The 19,891-nt window shown below is 42.4% G+C and overlaps 1 protein-coding gene across 1 annotated transcript in view; it reads left to right on the forward strand.

The window, feature by feature from the left end:
- gli3 (GLI family zinc finger 3) overlaps positions 1-19,891 on the forward strand; it is a 98,540-nt gene that overhangs the window by 13,155 nt on the left and 65,494 nt on the right. The window contains exon 2 of the mRNA XM_006794973.3: positions 5,406-5,579. Coding sequence (XP_006795036.2) covers positions 5,447-5,579 — 133 coding nt within the window. The 5' untranslated portion in view covers positions 5,406-5,446. The remainder of the gene's footprint in view (positions 1-5,405; positions 5,580-19,891) is intronic.

Genomic DNA, 19,891 nt, shown 5'->3' on the forward strand with positions numbered 1-19,891 from the left:
TTGTGCAGTGTTGATAAGCCTAAGATAGCAGATCTCGGTGGTCGCTGATGTAATGATGATGAATGCTGCGGTGCTGCCAGTCTCCCCCTCGGGGGCCCTCGACACTGAACAGTCGCCCTAATGAAATGAACACAAATACAGTACCCTGTCTGGGAGGGGGGGGGAGGGGGGGGGGGGGGGTTGCCAAATCTAAGAAGACACTTCAAGAGTTTATATATAAATGTCCTCCAGTTTCTGATTGTGTGCGTGCGTGCGTAAGTGTGTGTGCCATGCAATTGCAAATGTGTTCCTGATGAGAGCACGCAGGTACACCTAAAGCAGCTTTATAAAATTAAACTTGTGAAGTTGAAGGCTTTAAATAACAAACAGCGGTGATTTTTTGATACCATTAGTGCTCGTTTAAGCCTGCGTGAAAGAAAGCAAACAGTTTTTATTCTATCAAAGGCAAAAGTTTATTTTAGTGTTTCACTTTGATGTGTACAATTTGCAGATGACTTTCAACTCAGTGCCTTTTTCACCGAAGCGTATAATTTATGTTAAATTGATTTGCTTAATGTGCTTATAAAATAAGATTTTTTTTTCCTTTTTTTTTCAGAGGGAACACTTTGAATTGTGGTATTTTAAACCTGTTTAATCGCCTCCCTTTCTGTGCGGAGGGATTACAGTTGAACGCAAATAATGATACACCCTCGTTTTTCTAATTGGGTGTAGGACATTTCAACGGCAGAAACATTAATGTGAAATTAAGATTTATTCTGACTAACAACGGCATCCAGCGCCTACTTGTGAGTCATTCTCTATGTGCCAGGGATCTGTGAAGACAGCTGTGGGGCTGTAAGAAAGTCCACGTACAGGTGATTATCTCTGTGATGCGCAGTGTAAATGTAGCAACGCGATTTCTTGCGAGGGGGTCAAAGGGCCAAATGGCAAATTAAAACTTCTTTTACATTAAGGGAAAAAAAAGCTGTAAATTTTTTCTAAACATAGACTGATGTGTCTATAAGAGGGTATGATTTTGAGTGTTTGTGGATGGGGTAAAAATGAGCAAGCATGAAAAACGAGGGTACAGACAGCAACATCTGCACGACTGGGTGTGGGCGTCCAGGTCAGAGGGATTATGGGTGAAAAGGTCCTGCTTTTAATTGCTGCTTTGGAACTGTGGCCTGCCATGTGGAGCACAAAAGGCCCGTCAGACACGCTTCAGTGGCTTGGACTTGTGAATATTTGCCCGACCAGTGGAATGCCCCGCTTTCTCCTCAGCCACCCCCCTTCTGGTATGATCCCCAATCCAGAACCTCATATTTACTGCACTTTCAGCTCATTTGCTTTGGTCTGACTCACCTGGGGTGTGATAGGAATACACACATGTTTATGTGAGCTAGGCACACGAGCATGTCGGGAGCTCAGGTCTCCTCTTGTTCTTTTCTCCTTCACTGATTTTACCCAAGTTCAGCTGTACGGATGATGTAATGACAGTTTCACCGGGGCAATGGTGAAGTTTTCTCTAACTGTGCTCTTGTTTGACTTTATGCTGATGAAGTGAACGAGTGGCACCCACGAACTTAATATGAATGCACAGTGCCACGAAAAAGTACTTGCCCCTTCCTGATGTCTTTTGCACAGTTCTCACACTTAAATGTTTCAGATCAACAAACAAATTTTATATTCGACAAAGATAACCTGAGTAAATACAAAATACTGTTTTTTCTGTCCAAACCTACCTGAGCTTATGTGAAAAAGTAATTATCTCACTTTGTTAAATCATGAATTAAGTGAGAATAACCACATTTTTTAGAAAGAAAGACTTCAAATTCACTAGCCAGCAGTGTTGGTCAAGTTACTTGACAAAAGTAATCAGTAACTAATTACAGATTACTTCCCCAAAAAAGTAATCCCGTTACTTTACTGATTACTTATTTTCAAAAGTAAGTAATTACTTAGTTACTTAGTTACTTAGTTACTTTTTAAAAACATGATTTACAACCTGAATAGGTGATAAAGCGATAGATCTTTCAGCCCAATTCTACTTTTTCTGCATAATCCATCATACAAAATGTAATCAAATGGTCTCTTTTTAAAACTTGTTTTATTAGTTTTAATCTTTTAACTTTATGCATCAAGCAAAAGTTAAATTATATGCAACATTCACTGACTAGAAGAAATTTGTTTAACATTTAAACCTATTTTCTGCACATTCCAGCACATAAAATAATTTTTTTTGCGTGTTTACAATCACTCTTTCAAATAGATGCAAGTAAAACACAGCAGGAAATAAATAAAGTCAAAGACTAGCGGTCCTGTTGCTCTATTTTCACCTGTAAAGCAGGAGTGGGGCAGGCGGAGGTTTACCCTGGTGCAGGTGTGCAGGCAGCGGTCAGTGGAAGAATCCGCGAGTTTCTCTGTGAGTTTCCCATTACGTCGTAGCGCACTTGGTGCTTGCTCGGAAGTTTAGGGGTTTTTTTTCGCTGTAAAAAGAAGTTTTCTTACCACGCACAAGGGATGCTAATGTTTTTGTCACTTTTTATGAAATCAAACTTAAAATAAGGTCAGTACTTCCACGCTTTAAACGCTGCATGCTCATACTCTCTCCTGCACTCGATATATTATCCATTGTTGATCTGCACAGCGCTGTTGCCACGACCATTGCACTCGCTTATGTCACTGTCGTGAGACATTCTAGCAAAAAATCACGGTTTTAGTAACGCAGCGTTCCTACGGGAAAGTAACGGTAGTCTAATTACCGTTTTGCAATAGTAATCCCTTACTTTACTCGTTAACTGAAAAAGTAATCAGATTACAGTAACGCGTTACATTTAACGCGTTACTGCCCATCTCTGCTAGCCAGTCTCAGACCTGATTAACCCCACACCTGTTGATCAAGAACTAATTTAAACAGAACCTGTGTGAGAAAGTAAAGTTGTTTAAAAGATCTCAAAAATCATAACATCATGGCTCTCAAGTATATTTCACAAATGAAGAAAACTTGAAACAATGGTGAAACCTACCAAAATTGAATATCGATGACTCAACCAGGTCACAAAGGAACCAAGAACAACATCTAACAAACTGCAGGCCTCACGTCTCGCAGTTAAGGTCAAAGTTCATGATTCAATAAGAAAGAAACTGTGAAAAAATGGCATCCATGGGAGATTCCAGAGAAACAACCACTGCTGACAAAAACAAACACAAAGACTGCCAAAAACATCTTGATGATTTCCAAGAAAAATGTGGGAAAATGTTCTGTGGAATGACAAGACGAAAGCTGAACTTGTTGGAAGGTTTTGATTCCATTCCATTTGGGATCAAACTAACACAGCATTTAATAAAAATATTATCACACCAACAATCAAACATGGTGGTGGTAGTGTGATGGCCCGGTGCTGCTTTGCTGCTTCAGGACTTCCTGTAATTGATGGAAACATGGATTCTGCTCCCAGAGAATATCCGGCCAGCAGTTTGTGTCTCGAAAGCTCAAGAGCATTTAGATTAGTCCACCTCTGAATATCACAAAAAAACAAAACAAAGTGAAGGTTTTGGAGTGACCTCAGGAGAGTTTGAGTTAAATCAGATTGAGATCCTTTGGCACAACCTCAAAACGAGCTGTTCATGCTCAAAACCCTCTAATGCGGCTGATTAAAACAATTCTACACAGAACAGCGGACCAAAATTACTCCAAGGTGATGTGAAAGACTCATTGCCAGTTAACGTAATTCTTGATTGCAGTTCTTACTGCCAAGGGTGGCACAACCAGTTATTAGGTTTAGGGGGCAATTACTTTTTCACACAGAGCCAGTTTGGTTTGGATAAAATCATCATCATCTAAAACCTGGATTTTTACTCAAGTTATCGTTACTTAATATAAAACGTTGCTTGACGATCTGAAACACATAAGTGTGACGAATATGCAAAGAACTAAGAAATCAGGAAAGAGGAACATACCTTTTCATAGCACTGTACATGTATTGCACACGCTCTAATGATTATAACTCGCTCAGGCTGCGTAACCCCCGCCCCAGAAATGAAAGCATTCACTCTATCAAACACATGCAGCAGTGATTTGAGATGATATCAGTTCAAGTAGGACAAAAATGTCTTTGGTTGGAGATGACGGCTATGCATGTATTCATATGGGAGTGATTAGAGGACAAGCTCTTGTTTAATTCTGTTTTGATTGGTAGTGGTGTAATTGCATTGTGTTTTTTTTTCTTCCTTTTTTTTGTAAGGCAGCAATTGCTTACAGATGTTGTTGTCGGGTCAGAATGGATGACAGACTCTGGTTTTTCAGGGGGTGGGGAAAAAAACAAACAAAGCGCACAGTGTTTGTCTGAAGTTTACCCCTCACCACTTCCCCCTTGCCTTCCTTCCTTGGGGAGTTGGTAAAAATCAGCTCGCCCCCCTCTTTCTTTGAGCAGCACTACTCTCTTTGCATCACAGCTGACTTTACTGCCTTTGTATCCATGCGTGTTTACAGAGAGGAGGACAATTAAATAGTACAGTTGGGTAATTAGCTGCTCTTTATTGTAAAGAAAATCAGTCAGACTAAATATTTCCAGTAATTATCCAAGAATTACGGGGTCTAAGTAAAGGCTTTGTAACGGACCAAATGAAACTGTCCTATACTTTGTGTAAATGAGTGGTTGTGGTGTATCACCATGTTGTCTCCATAATCAGAGACCTCCATGACCTAGATACAGTTGAGCTTGTAGACAGCCTCTGAGGTGCTGAACTGAGCAGCATGTCTGCTAGACTGTTGGCTGAACCCCTTCTAAACCCACAGACAGTATTAACTTGAACCACCTTTATTCTTTGAAAGAAAAATTGCCCGGCACCATGATATTCCCAAAAGGGCCTTCAAACAACCCTTGTTTTTTCAGGACTGTGAATGTTTCTCTCTCTGTGGTATCCCCTTAAGGTTTCTCCTTTCTCTTTGGAAAGACTGCTAGAGTGGGATTATCAGTATATCCACAAGCTGCCTTTACTTCTATTCTGAGATATAAAACCTAGTCGGGATGTCCTGCTGCACTCTGTTTATAGAGTTGTTGTGTTTTTGACAAGAAGTCAGAAGTTTAGCGTGACAGCTGAAAACAGTCGCACTAAATTTTGGTTTTGGATATTTAACCGCAGTTAGCAAGGAAGGAAATCAGGCCCCTGACAAGCAGATCAGAGCCCAGCAGGTTTGAGTTAAAATAAATCAGTGTGAGCTCCTGGATTGACCCACAGTGTGCTCTGGGCACCATGAAAAGGGAGGACTGGATCTGAAGTTTTCCTCACAGGGTTCACAGTCTATTTCTGAAGCATTCTACAGATAACATTAGAAAAAGTAAACTTATTGCTAACTTATTAATCTTCTAAATATATACTTAGTCTTTGCATTCACCGGGTTTATCTGTTTTTTTCTCCATTAGTTATCCCGTCTCCATGAGGTCTTGAGGAATGAACAATCGTCATGGAAACCCAGTCCCAGGCCAGTTCAGCAGCTGAGAAGAAGAAGAGGGTGGAGACCATCGTGGCTACCAAGGGCTCATTAGCACGAAGTGACATCAGTGAGAAAGCAGTGGCCTCCAGCACCACCTCAAACGGTACAAGTCACCTCTAACTGAGCTGCAGTAATTTATGCCAATAACCTTTTGATCTTTCGTAATATAGCCACAAGCCACCCCATTAGTCAGATTACTCTTTGAGTAATAAAAGTCCACAATTGAAGGAATGCAATGTACACAACTTATATTAAGGTGTTGTTTTTTCAGCTGGGACTACTGAAAATACAAAGTGCATTCAGGCTAACCAGATCAGATAACAAATGTTATCCTAATGTGTGCATGAACATACTACTGAATGAAAATTTCCTATCCATTTTCATCTGTTTATTTACTAGAGTCACAAAAGCTTTTGTTTTTTCAGCATTTTTTGGTCAGATGAATTTCATCAATTTCGCCAATTTCATTGGTTACAATATGTCACTTCCTGGCTGAAAAATTAAGGCCAAAGCCTGCAGTTCCAAAAATAGCCACCAGCTCCAAACTGGAACTGGGTTACAGTTGTCTTAGACTTACAAGACCGGGTTTTACAGCAGGAATATGGATATGTACTTGGGAAAAGAGAAATTTAGTAGTTGGTTCTCAATAATAAATTTGATGCCCCGGTAAAGGTAAAAAAACAAAACAAAAACCCCCCAAAATGATTGATGAACTTAAATATAAACTTCCTTATTAATAAGTCATTTAAGTCATAGGCATAGTGTGGCAGTGCATACATTTAAAATGGACTGCTGCTGACAGGCAGCCTCATTACATACACTACACTTAAAGAAACAAGAACCTCTAAATGTTTGTATCAAAAGGTATTGCAAGCGTTGGGTTTGGTTCTAATTGTGTCACGGCCTAACATTTCGAATAATTATACCGGGATTATGCTTTCCGTATCCACAAGTTCCCTAGGATCCAATAGGATCCACTTGGGTCTGCATGATGTACATTTCATCACCAGATAGTTAGCATGAGGGTCTGTGAGGATGTCTGTTTTTTATGACCTTGCAGACTTGTCAGCAAAATTTACATTACAATGCATGCGCCGCAGGAAGTGGAGTTCAACAAAGTGTTACAGGAATGACTACACATGCAGATCTCCAGCTTCCAAGTCTACAGTGGAGTATACAGTGGTCCCTCGTTTATCGCAGGAGTTACATACCAAAAATAACCTGCGAAGTAGCCAACTTTATTTTTTACAATTATTATAGATGTTTTAAGGCTGTAAAACCCCTCACTACACACTTTATAAACTTTTCTCAGACAGGCATGAACATTTTCACGCTTTTCTCTCTTGTTTAAATACTCTCAAAGTTCAAACCTTCGTAGAAAAAAAGGTCCAGTATTATAGTCTGACACCAAAGGCACCCGCAGCTGCCTTTGACGGTGCAAAACCTTTGGAGGACTTTTGTTTTTACTCCCATATTTGATTTCTTTACCACTTTCCCGCTAGGCCACTATGTAACCGCTACCTGTCTGCTAGTCATAAATGAAGCTACTTGTACTAACAGGCCAACAAAGTAGTCAGTGTTCCAGTTTTTATGCATGTATTTTATTTGTATCTAACTTAGCATTAGTTAGCAGGTATCTGTTTCTGTGTGATGCATCCTTTCAGGCAATGGATGCACTTTGCTAACAAGCTAGCTTGTACTAACTAATAACAAAGACATACGATCATATATTGGTCCATGAAATCACAACAATAACTGCTGCAAGGTCACAATAAAGTCCACAAAGGGTGACGTGATGGTGTCTACACCCATCTTCTATCCACAGTCTATATGTATCAGCGACCATCACTCAACATGTTTGAGCTGTAGGGCCACTGAACTAAACGGCGGTCCAGCGATTATTATAGGACTTAAACGACCATCTAAAGATTTAGACACCCACTGTTTTTTTGACATAACTCTTTCTTTATTTTCATGGCTAACAGTGAGTCAAATACAATGCTCACTGGTAGCAACTTTGACATGTTTACTTAGCAATGTCTTCAACACTTGCTATTAAAAGCTGCACGGAGCTTGCGCTTCATTAAGCTTGTCGTCATTCAGCCTTTCATTCCCAGTTCTGAGCAATGGAGTAGAAATATTAGACTTTTTCTTTTGTTCAACTGAAAGTCATAACAAAATCGGAGTTGAGATCACCATGGCCTAAGCTGCAGCTGCGCTCATTAGCAGTGAGAGGATTTGGAAGGTTTTTGGGGGTATGGAGATTTGACTCTCGGAGGCAGAGCTGGTGGCCTGATAGAGTGTTTTGTGACTTCCTCTTCATTCTGCTGATGTCAAACATGGTCATTCCAAGTGTGAACGGAAGACAAACAGTCTAGGAAGGGGTAAATAAGTCGCTGTTACTTGCTCTCCATATGGAAGTTATCACAGGAAGTAGGTAAGCTAATGCATCCTGAAGCATCTTGGGAACACTCTCACTCTTACTCATTCCCAGATGGCTGGCTCTGTTTCATTCATTAACGGGGCAGTAAGAAAAAGTTTGTTACGGAAAAAGCATGGCTGTAATTTAGAACCGTGATTGTGGATTTTTCTTAGTAATGTGCTGATAATTACAGCTCTAAACGGCGCAAGGTTTGTCTTAAAAATCTCCCGTTTGCCACATCAGAGGGCGTGCTACGACTTTGCACTCCCTAAAATACAGTAGTCCCATAACTCACTTGACGAGGGGAGGGATGATACTTATCTGTAGAGAAAGGTCCCTTTTAGATCCCAATCTCTCTCTTTGAATCATAAGATAGCTTACACATTCTTTGTGTGGTTATAATTACAGCACATTCCCCATTCGGCCCCAGAACTCATAACCTCTTATCAGGTGTAACCCTACACTCGCCTCAACTTTAACCCTCGTAGCCCCTGCCCCAATGCATCCATCCAAACAAAAGGTAATTGTGAGCAGCTGTGGAACCCCAGTGACTGGTTCATCTTATGAAGGGCCGGCAAAATATTTCCCCCCGTCAGGCAGAGTAGCGGCCCCTGATCTCAGCACAGCAGAAACCCCCACGGAGTGCCTGGCAATAGCGTGCTATGATAAGTTGTGAAAAGTGGAAAACAATTAGGGAGGGCAGGTGGACTGGTTAGTGCGCATGTTTCCAAAGATATCTCTGCTACCAGGAAGCACAGCCGTCTTCTGTGACTGTGAATCAGCTCGGAAACAGGTATCGATCTGATCAGAGCTTATTAGTGATGATAACCTTAAGCTGCAAAATCCTCCCTTCGTGTGCACTGCAGCGATAATTCCCAACTTAAGCATTCCTTGCTCCTTTGCTCTCTTCTCCCTAAGTTGGGTTTGTCCGGGATGAACAGGCCCCGGAGTAATTATTGAGTCCTGGTAGAGCGTTCCCACATGGTTAGCTAAATGGTGGCTTCATCCTGTGTACCATTCATCTCTGTGTCCCCTCCTTTTAGCAGTGACAGCTCAAAAGAGCCGACTGTGCCACAACAATGCTGTGATTGGTGCTCTTTAGGAGGGGTTTGGAGATGAGGGGGGGTGGGGGTGAAGGGGGGGTGGGGGTGTCTCTCCCCGCCAATCCTCATCATTCAGCAGGCAGGTGGACCACAAAGTCCCTTGATTCTTTTGTTAGGTCCTACGATTAAAAAAAAGATGTCCATGCTCCTTGGTTGGAAAAATCCTGTCGTCATGGGATAATTTGCTAATAAAAAAATAAAATAAATAACAGGGTGGGGGGGCTAAAGGACTGGTGATTTGCAAAGGAGAAAAAGACTGGTAAAAGTTTCTGGTTGGTTGGACTTTTATGATATGACTGCTGCCGATCCGGGGAAGGAGAGGGAGCGAGTGTAAATAATAGGATGGGAATTGAAAAAGCGGGCTCAGTTTAGAAGATTGTCAGTGAACGCCGCTTCGACTGCAGAGCCTCTGCAAAGCATGTTATTAAGTGGGCGAGTTGGGATGCTTTAATGGGCGTGCTTAAAAGGGTGAGAGAGTGAGGGTCTCAGAAGGCAAACAAGTTAAGCCTTAAAGGGCAACAAATGTTAGGCTTTCGTGTAGGTTACTGCAGAAATCCCCAAGCAAATGGAGAGCGTGGCTAAAGTGTTTAAAGAAGAAAAGGAGCACTTGACTACACTGAAAAAAAAGGAAAAAAAAATCTTCAGATGGGCAGAGAAGGTTGAATGATACAGAGAGATGGGTGAGGAGGGGGGGGTGATAGAGGAAGAGTGAGGGGCCTCCTTCTTTTTAGGCAGCCATTTAAATGATCAACAGTAAATAGAGGGGAATGTCATCTGACAGAAATAAAGTTCCCGTTAACAGCAGGGATGGAAAGTAATTTACAGATACGCTGTCCCCGCCATCTTTGTGCCTCCCAGATAAGGTTTCATTTCAGAAACGGATAGGAGACATTTTCACTTACGGGCCCCCATTCTGGGACACCTGTGATAACAGCTTGTGGACCCCTAATTGAAAATGGGTTTCAAAATGGATTTTCACTTTTCTTCCTCCCTCTTCTCCCCCCTCTCCATTTGCTCCCTCCCTCATGACTAACCCCCTCCTCCTTCCATCCCCACGAACACCCAGCCCCCCCTTCTTTTTTCTTTCCTTGGCGTTCCCTTGTCGTTGGCAGAGGGAGGCAATATTGGAAGGACAGGAAGGGAGGGAGGCTTGAAATGGAGCACTGGGAGCGGATCATCCCTCAGCCCTTGTCACAGCTATGACAGCCGCATGATCCGTCTTATTAATGAAATCATTGATCACTTGATGGGACTCATAATCAACTGTTTCTCCACTGTGTCCTGCCCCATCTCCTCCCCCTCCTCCTCCCTCCTCATGCTGTCACCTCTGCTTTCCACTTTTTTGTCCCTGCTGCTTATCCCCCCCCCCCCCCCCCCCCCACACACACACACAAACACACACACACACACAAAAAGAACAATACCTACCATAAAGTAAAGTTATTCATGAATGCATAAATTTAATAGGAACACTCAAACACAGCCTGACCATAACTGTTATCAGATGACTCAGCATAATCAGGAGATCTAACGGGAGGGTTGATTCCTTAAATATTTTAAGTGCCGTTTTCTTTAACTGTTGTTTTTTTTCCCTTTTCCTAAAAGGTGATCTGTGTCATCTGTATTTGTGCTATATGTTTTTTTATGGGGACCAAAGAGGAAGGCAGGGGCCTCTTCATGTTATCCTGCTGGGGGCTCTGCCTGTGGGAGCTAATGAGAAAGAACTGATGGAGGGATAAGGGACCTCATGGGAGCTCTGCCTGGCCCGTGGGTCAAACAGCACAATGGAGGAGGCGTTATAGACCCTGACATGCAGCCCCACACAGGAAAAGTGGCTTTAAGTGTCAAACGACCGCTGTATGCTACATGCATAATACATAGAAATGCATAAAAACACATTGTGTTAGAATTAGAAGGTATACATGGAAGGTGACAAAATGTAACCATAGCATGCTCTTTTATGATAGCACATTATGAGCTTTCAAAGAGAAATATTGAAGCTACCTGTAGAATTGTAAAATCACCATGTGCACACGAAGCGGATGTGCTTTGCCTTCACTGGTGAGCCATAGCCATTTCATGGACTTCTGCACTGAAGGCAATTTCCTGCAGCAGCAGGAGGACAGACTTTGGCAGAGCCACCTCACAGGGGCCTGAGGCGCAGGATTAGCTTAGCCTCGCTGCTACTGAGGGCGGAGGGGAACCTCAGCAGCCCAACCCACTCCAGCGTTGCCTGGCCTCTCTCGTCTGGCACACTTCTGCCTGCCCAGATCTGCCTGCTGGGGCTTCGCTGGTCCCTCACTGCTGGAGGATGCATATAAGCCGTTGCCTCAAGACTTCTGAACACTGCAGTGGTGCCACCACAATTTAGCTGTAGTGGAATTGCATCTTTTTTTTTCTTTTTTTTTCACTTAGTGCTACTTGTTGTAGAGAGAACAAAAATCAACTTAATTACAATGTAGATCTTCTTTTTGTGCTAGCCAGCTGTTACAACAACACTGGACTTAATATAGCAACTGCTGAGATCCACCACAAAGACAAGAGACAGGGCAAAAAACAAAAACAGGAAATGATAATCAATAGAAGCATCTCTGAATAAGCCACATGTTTGTACCGATTTGCAAAGGAAACTGAGTGAATGCACAGCAATAGTCTAAACCAGGAAATCTGCAAACTGTATTAGATAAGGTCACCCCTTGTCCTTATCTTCGAGTAAGTTTGGCAATCTCAGCTTTTGTTAAAAATCTCAGTATTGTTTTTGACGCTAATGTTGTCTTTCAGCAATGATGCTGAATTCTGTGGGGTATTTTTTATGTGTGTGTATCTTTAAATACTAAAACAAATTGTAGTTAAATGATTCAGAATTCATGGCATGCATACATCTCAAGTCTTAGATTTTTAATATGTTGTGAGAGTTCGTGTCACAGCGGCTCCTTAAAAAAACAAAAACAAACCTGAGGTCATTTTTACCAGAAAGGCCCAGGGGTCAAAGGTCATGCAAGTCTAAACCAATGACCAGCCCTTTAATGACAGATCAGCTTGTCTCATGAGAGAGGATTGGTGCGTATTGACCAGCTTCACTCTGCTGAATCTAAGGTCCTGCTGGCTCCTGCTGCTCCCCTCAGAGAGCGAGGCTGAAGGACGACCGGCGGCCTCGTAAACCCGTAAACCCATAAACCCATAAACCAATAAACCAATAAAGTGGGGAAACAGTAGTTGATTATTCTACCATTCTGCCCATTTGTCGGGAGGCATCAGTGGCCTCCCACCTGCCAGGAGGAACAAAGCAGGAGTGTCACGACCCGACCGGGAGGATTTAATGTGGCGTGTTTTTCTCTGTTTGGTTTGTTTGCTCTCTTCTCTTTGGATGAAGGAGCAACTAGTGGCCTTGCCACCAGGGTTGGATTTTATCTAAAAGAAAAATAGGCTTCGATATTGTCTGTACAGTTTGATTTTATTTACAAAGATGTATTTATTATGCACAGTGAAACATTTTCAGAAATAATACCAGCTGGTTGGCTTATGAATAACCTGTGAATTCTTTGTTTTCTGCAAAATAAATACATAAATAAGCCAAAAAGTATAAAATGATTAATATATTATAGAGTTGTAAAATCATATGTTATGTGCACATCAAGATAAAACGTTGTAAAAGAAAAAAGCAGAAAGAGCTAGAGTCAGTTTTTTTAAATATCTTTTATATTTTTTACCTTTGTGAGGTACTTACTGCCTTTTATAATTAGCTTTTTGCATGAAAGATATTTCCAGGCCATTTGCTGCTCTGCGCTCTAAACTCACTGGATTAAATCAAGACATGCTTTCAGATTTGAGAGCACAAAAGGCTCTGTACTCCCTAATCTCTCTCCCCTGACCTCTACACCCTCTGGGCCTTGACTCTCACCCTTCCCTGTGCTTTCCCTCCCCTTTTGCAGCCCAACTCTCTCCCTTCCAGTGCGAAAGAGGAGCTAGGATCAAAGGCCATAAACCATGGCAGTGATTTCTGGTGATTGATTAGAAGCAGAGGTTGAGAAGCAGCAACTCTCTCCCCTCAGTTCTTCCCACCCTCCGGTGCTGTGCACGTATTCTCCCAGGGCTCTCGTAAATAGCTCAGACTTTAAGTGTGAAAAGAGTTGCCACGATTGGCAGACAGAACCCAGAGAACACATCCGTGCTGACGCGGCTTGGCCAGTTTTTCTGCCTTTTCTTTCTGGACGGCAGAGGGGGTGTCAGTTGATAAGAACCATTTGTTGTCTTGCTCGGATCTGGGGAGGGACAGTGTAATCCCTTCGCCCTGGTCTGTTCGCAGACCTGGAGGAAAAGAGCAGAGGAGAGGAGGAGGAATTGATTTTCAGAGTGAGGGCATGCGGAGAATTGAACTCAGATGTGTAGCACAGACAGGGTTTGAAAGAAGCTTTCTACTTGCGGGGAAACAAACGTCTGTAGCTTACAGCAGAGGAGGCCGTGCAATTTGAACTTGAGCAAGTCCTTCTAATGTTAATCAATTGCATAGCTGTCTTTCACCATTCCTGCCTCCCGCCCGCTCTGCCTCCCTCCCTTGTCCCGCGCACAACTCAGCCCAGAGGCCTCTTGACAAGCAAGTGGTCCTGTAAAGGCATTTTAATAGGCCACGGTCATTCAGTGGCATGGAGATGAATGCTTGAACCCGATCTCCAGCATGCGTGCTTTTGCACAGACACAAATACACTTGGATCTTCCGGTCTTTGCTACCCTGCATGATCTCACCTGGAGCTGTGAGTCTAATGATGTTCAGAGTGTGGGCCTTGCAGCGACAGCTCCGGTCCCGGGGAGATGTGTCTCATGTCAGACTTTGCGCCAGACAGACTCCAATGAGGAAGGCGGGGGGAGGTGGTTGTGGTGGTGGTGGTGGGGTGGGTGTTCTGCATCGCAGCTGGAGCGAGGCCAAAACTAAAAGTGCAATTCTCTGATGGTTTTGTCTCTCCTCTGTGGTATTTACGCAGTGATTGAGCGCATTTTTGGGTGTCATGGAGTATCTCATTACGCCCTTAAAAGCTTTTTGTCCGTCCACATGTTCTAAGATATGTACACACGCGTTGCAGACTGTGGAAACTCAGTCATGCGTGCTTGCAGACACCCTCGTTTTCTCTCACTTTTCTCAGCGGCACCAAAACTGTACACGCACATTTGGTGCAGCGGGAGGATGGGGCCGTCGTTATTAACTGTTTGGCGACCTCATGACTTCATCTTCGGTGCTGTCAGAGGCGGCCCACATTATGTCTCTGCTCGGCTCAATGGGCTCTTTGTTCTGGCTTGGCTCTGGAGGAGCTCAGCATGGGGCTGCGTGAGTCCAACAGTCCCACTGCGGCCCAAAGGGGGAAGGGAGAAGGATGGAGGTGCTGGGAGGTAGTGGATGAAGAGAGGCAGAAAATGCAAGGGGAAAGGGATGAGAGGAGATGGAGGAAGTCTGAGAAGATTTGGGGAAGACATGGGAACAGGAAGTAGGCTTGGAGTGTGAGCTGAAGGCCAGGAGTGAGTGAAAATGCACTAAAGGAGTTGGGGCGTTGAGAGGGAAAACTGGGGGACTTAAGGATGGAGAGGAAAAAGGAAAGCAACAGGCTACAGGTGAATCCTGTGGTAGCCTTAAGCATTTTAAGTCAGCTTTCCCTCATCACACCAATTCATTCCAGTTCGAGCAGCGGTTTATGATGGCAATGTGTCACATGAGCTCCAACGGCCGAGTGTGGGATTAATGTAAAAGTAATGCAGAGATTAGAGAAGGAGGATTCCAGTGGTGGGAATGACAGGAGAGGTCATACATGAGAGGAGCTTATTACTGAGTGGGGACATCCACAGGAAGGGGAGATGCAGGGGGGAATAGTCGGGGAAATGGGAAGTGAGGTAAATGGACGCAGTGTAGACGGAGGAGATTTGATGAGAAAAAAACGAGGAGTGAAAAGGTCGAGAAAACAAACACGAGGACAGACTGCAATACATCTGGTCCAACAGAAGAATGTGGAACGGTACAGGGAATGGTAAAGGCTTCGATTGATAGATTTTAGGATATTTTTTAAACAAATATATATGCATTTGATAGGTGATGCTAAATCTGGGCCAGTTATCAGTCTGACATCATAGTTTCATTTTAAGAAAAGCTAAGTATCCATTAAAAAGTTTATTTTTGTAACAATGTGGCCAAAGATGCTTGCTCCACTTTTCACATTTTAAGTATTTGCATTTGCATCCCCTTCATCGTCCTCAAAACACAAACCTGACTTGCTCCATGAGAAGTGAGTCCTTCACTTATAAATATTATAGTTTTGGTGCTCTAAATATAACTGCAGCTAAACTTGGCAGATGGTCCTTTGGAGCAGATTTATTCATATTGCATATTTCTCTAGAACAAGTAACAATACAATTTTTCCACAATGTCTCAGTTCACCCAAAACATTGCTTTGACTTTACTCGTCTGAAGTGGATTTAAATTTTAAAGTCTTGGACTTTAAAATTATGGTTTTTGTGTTTGTACATGTCACTCAAGAGTGACATGTACAAACAATCTTTAACTTCCGGGATCCTCTCAGATAAACATTCCCTATACTCCATACTACACTTTACGTTAAACGAGCATATAGCCCCTCAGTCATACTTTACGCATCCTGTCTGATCTAACCTGTGACATATGAGACCATTTCTCCAGCAGCTAGTCCCATAAATTGTCCACACCTGCAAGTTTCACTGTGTATTGTGCTTTCTCTTGCATTACAGAGGCATTTATCTAATCACATAGAAATCTTGTGCTTTTTCATTTCCTCGCTCACCTTCAACCTTCAGCCCCTTCCCAACAGACAGTGGTTAAGTCTGTTTGGCCAACATGGCAGATCCTCTAATCTGCAGGGCTTTCCCTGCCTGCAGCAGACACTATAATGAAGTTGTCCACATCTCACCTTTATTTTGAGAAGGAGAGGGCTAAACTACCCTCTGTTATTAAGCCGCCACTCCCGCTGATATCACACATTGGGGGCAGGTGAGGGTCAGGTCTTCTGTAGGAAATGTGGCCTGACTATTAAGCGTCATACAATGACAGCATGTTGGAAAATCTTTATGAAGTGAACTGTTAGCTGCTCAGTCTCGACAATTAAACTGGAAAATGGGCCAATGTTATTTTAGATAATTAGAGTTGCAAAAGTAAAGTGTTGATTCACTTTTTTGAAGCCAGGGTGGATTAACGTACGTGCCAAAGAACAGCCCCTCATTGTGGGAGCGCAGTGAAGTGAGTCTGTTGAGTTGTTTTATTTTTATGGCATTTGGCTTGTAGTTTGGAATTCTGATTGTCATGGTCTCTGAAAAAAAAAGACCTTTGCGTTTAAATGTGATGGGTTAGAAACTGTAAGCATTACCAGCTGCAGCATCAAAGCTCCAGGCATGCTGTTCGTTTAACCCAGATCCGTCACACTCACATGTAGCCCCCGATTCAACCTGTAATGTAGACATTCAGCAGAAAGCATGAGACTGGGACTAATGCAGATTTATGGTTGCAAATTAACTCCCCTCAAAACTCCCAAACTGTGATATGTCAACGATTGCTAGCTAAATTTAAATATATTTGGAGAGGTACTTTAAATAAACACAAGTAAATGTATCCCTGTAGGTTTGCTTCACTTACGTTGGTTGACTGTTCAGTTTCACAGGTATGACAAGTTTGAAATCAGCAGTTCATTCATCTTGCAGCTTAAACAGAAAATGATTTAACTACGACAGCTGAATTGTGATTGGGGAAAGTGATGACAGAAAGCAGGAGGAGGCAGAAAAAGGGTATTCGCATGAGGTGTTTGGTGAGATAAACTAAATCACAAGCTACTCCTTGAGAAACCTGCATGAGTCCAAAACTGAATCTACTCCACTGGCCTGCTAAATTGCATTGCAATGGTTGATTGCTTGTTATGTAGCATGCAACATTAGCAAGCTAAACAAAAGTCAGCTAACAGTTCGCACAAACTAAGATAAGAAACTTGAATTATGTCCAAACCTTATGCTTCTCAACAAGCTTAGCCTGAACACAACAAAGCTTACTTTGGAGGAAAGAATGTTTGCAGTTTGTTTAAATAGAGGCCAGTAAACCACCTTTAGAAATGTACCGATGCGGTGACTAGCTTGCTTGTGCTGTATGCTACGTGAAGCAAACTCTTGATAAAACAGTATTTAGTCAGTCATTTGCCCTTCAGGGTGTAACTCCAGACTGCTTGCTGTGATGCTATCCCCTGCTGTATGCTAAGCATCGACACTAGCAGCTTTCACTGCATTCCAGTTGAAGTCCGAAATCAGAATTTTCAAGACAGAAAGTTGGAACAACCCCACCAACATGACTAAGTAAGCCAAGATGGCAGCTGTAGAACAGTAAACACTAAAACTGTAAGGGTTAGATTTATTAAGCAAGGCTGAGCGTGGTTAAGCAATCCCCAAATAGTGCTTATAGGTGTGGTTAGTTTTACAGGTCATTTACAAAAGTTACATCGTTTTGGAATCAAGGTTATTAGTTAATTAAAATATCAAGCACAAGAAATAAGACACGCTTCTTTCTTGCATTAAATATTGACAAACTTAGCACTAAACTGTGTGTTGCTAACGTTAATAAATGATTAATTTAAATATTTTCTTTGCATGCTGAGAAGAAAAACTCAAAATACATACGCAACAAGTCAGTTACAAAATTCTCAAAATACAATGTGCTCTCTACGTAAATATTGACAGTACTTTTAAAAAAATGCTAAAATCCAGTTTTGTGCTCGCGTAATGTGCTGGTATATTTAGTCCTTAAACTTTTAAAGAAGAGCATTAATGAGGGTCTATTCATGAGTGTGCTGCAGGGGTGCTAAGTGTAAGAGAAAAAAAAAGCTTTGTTCTGTATTTCTTGTGGTGGATGAATGTTCTACCTTTCTGAGGAGCTCAATTCCGCAATTAAGTCATTCCCAGCTTCAGCATCCGACTCCTGAGGCAAATGTATTGCTGTAACTGTAACATGTGGTAGTTTCCTAATCTGGAGAGCTTGAGGTTGTGATCCTAAGGATGTTTATAGTCCTTTTTTGAAGCAAGGTATACCTATTCTTCTTGATTTCTCTTGACATCTCCCCGCATTCATTTCATGAGAAGCCAACAAACCTTTCTTTGCCATCTCTTTTTTTCTTGCTACTGCTATTTTTTTTTAAATTTGTAAATAAAAAAACTGGTTGCTTTCAACCTAAATGAATCCCCATAGAGCCCCAGCAGTTTTTTCTTTTTTCTGAAAGAAGTACTGTGCATCCTGCAGTAGGGAACATGCACAAAGCTGTGACCCACCCTAAAACTGCACGATAATTTGTGCGGTGGGAAATGGTCTACTCAGTCACTGAAATAGGATGAAGACGATCAGCCTTCTTCCTACTGTTACAGCATTTATAAATCATTTGGGAAGTGCTTTTTAAATACAGTTTCCAAAGTAGAGGCTTGTGGAACGACTTCACCTATTTATAAGGTGCATAGTAAAAGAGGAAACGGTCATAACCACGATAAAAGCCACGAGCTGACATGTGTTTGAGTAGCAATAGAGCTGTACTATTTGTACAAGTGTTTCTGGCATTTTGACCTCATCAGATGCAATTTAAATTGGATGCGGTATGAACGATGTTCAAGCTTGACTCTCAAAAAAGTTTCACCTCTGTTTACTTAGCTGCTTTGCAGGTGTGAGTAGAGATCAGCAGCAACAGCACAGGCAGTGAATTAGACAGACAGATCTGAACATCCACGGGCTTAATCACCATGGAGGAGTGAGGGAGGGAGGGAGAGAGTCCACTCTGGACTTAGATGTTCACTAGTCATTGATAAAGTGCTTAGCAGCAAGAAAATTAATGAATCCGGCCTGACTGGTGGAGCGGGGGGGTTTGGGTTGGAACGAGTGGGAGAGGAGGAGGGGTGTGTACGGGGGGGTAATCCTGTTCCAGCTAAATGGCTGATCTCTCTCATTCCTCAGATATCAAATGTCAAAAGTTAAATTAGCCTGCTAGCCTCAGATACGAGTTAACATGCTTTTAAACGGGTCGTGGGGCGGCGATTTCTGTCTTCCCTGGGATGGCGGGCAGGTGCCTTTGAAGTGTCTAATTATCCAACTCCCAGTAAGTGTGGGCAAACTATCTTAATGGGGTTCTCAATGTCTCAATGCAATGCACTAAAAGGCTCTTACAAACCTTTACCCCAATGTGTGGATGTGTTTCTCTACGCAAAAACTCATTTTGTTTACATGAGAGGATTTGAATTATAAATGCACAAGGTTTGCGCTAATAAAAGCTGATTATTCATGCTTAGAGCTTTTTAAATTCTCATTCTATACTAAAAGGTGAGATATAGCCACAGTGGAATTTTGGACCATGTTTGATGTGCTTGAAATTAGTGTATTTTTTTTTTTTATAATTTTATCCCAACTGTTGGCTCTGCATTTCTTTGCTTTGGCTGGATATTCATTTCTCTTGGCGAGCCGTTCCTAATCTGAGTGCCACAGACTTGGTCCGGATCACTGTGGTGTCAGAAGCAGGATTCCAGTGCTATGGCCCAGTGGAAAGCTGGCCCACTCTGGTCTGGTGGGCAGTGTTCCCAGATCCACCCTCGAAGACAAACTATCCCATGCGGACATGACTATGCCCTCATCTGCCCTAGCACATAATCATTTTATATTGTTGCGGAGGACATTATAAAGGTCTAACAGGTTATGGCTGATGATAGCTGGCTTGTGACAGTCTGAAGCAATGCTAATACAGTCTATGAGCCAATCAGAGCACTAAATGGCATCTTTTTGCTTTGAAGCCTTGATCAAATGCATCTCTTGGTGTTTGATTCCTCAAAGAATACAGGCCAAGGTGCCCTTTGAGTGAAAAACCTTAAAAG

This window comes from Neolamprologus brichardi, chromosome 9, assembly GCF_056152115.1.
Source record: "Neolamprologus brichardi isolate AB-2024 chromosome 9, ASM5615211v1, whole genome shotgun sequence".
Taxonomy (NCBI): domain Eukaryota; kingdom Metazoa; phylum Chordata; class Actinopteri; order Cichliformes; family Cichlidae; genus Neolamprologus; species Neolamprologus brichardi.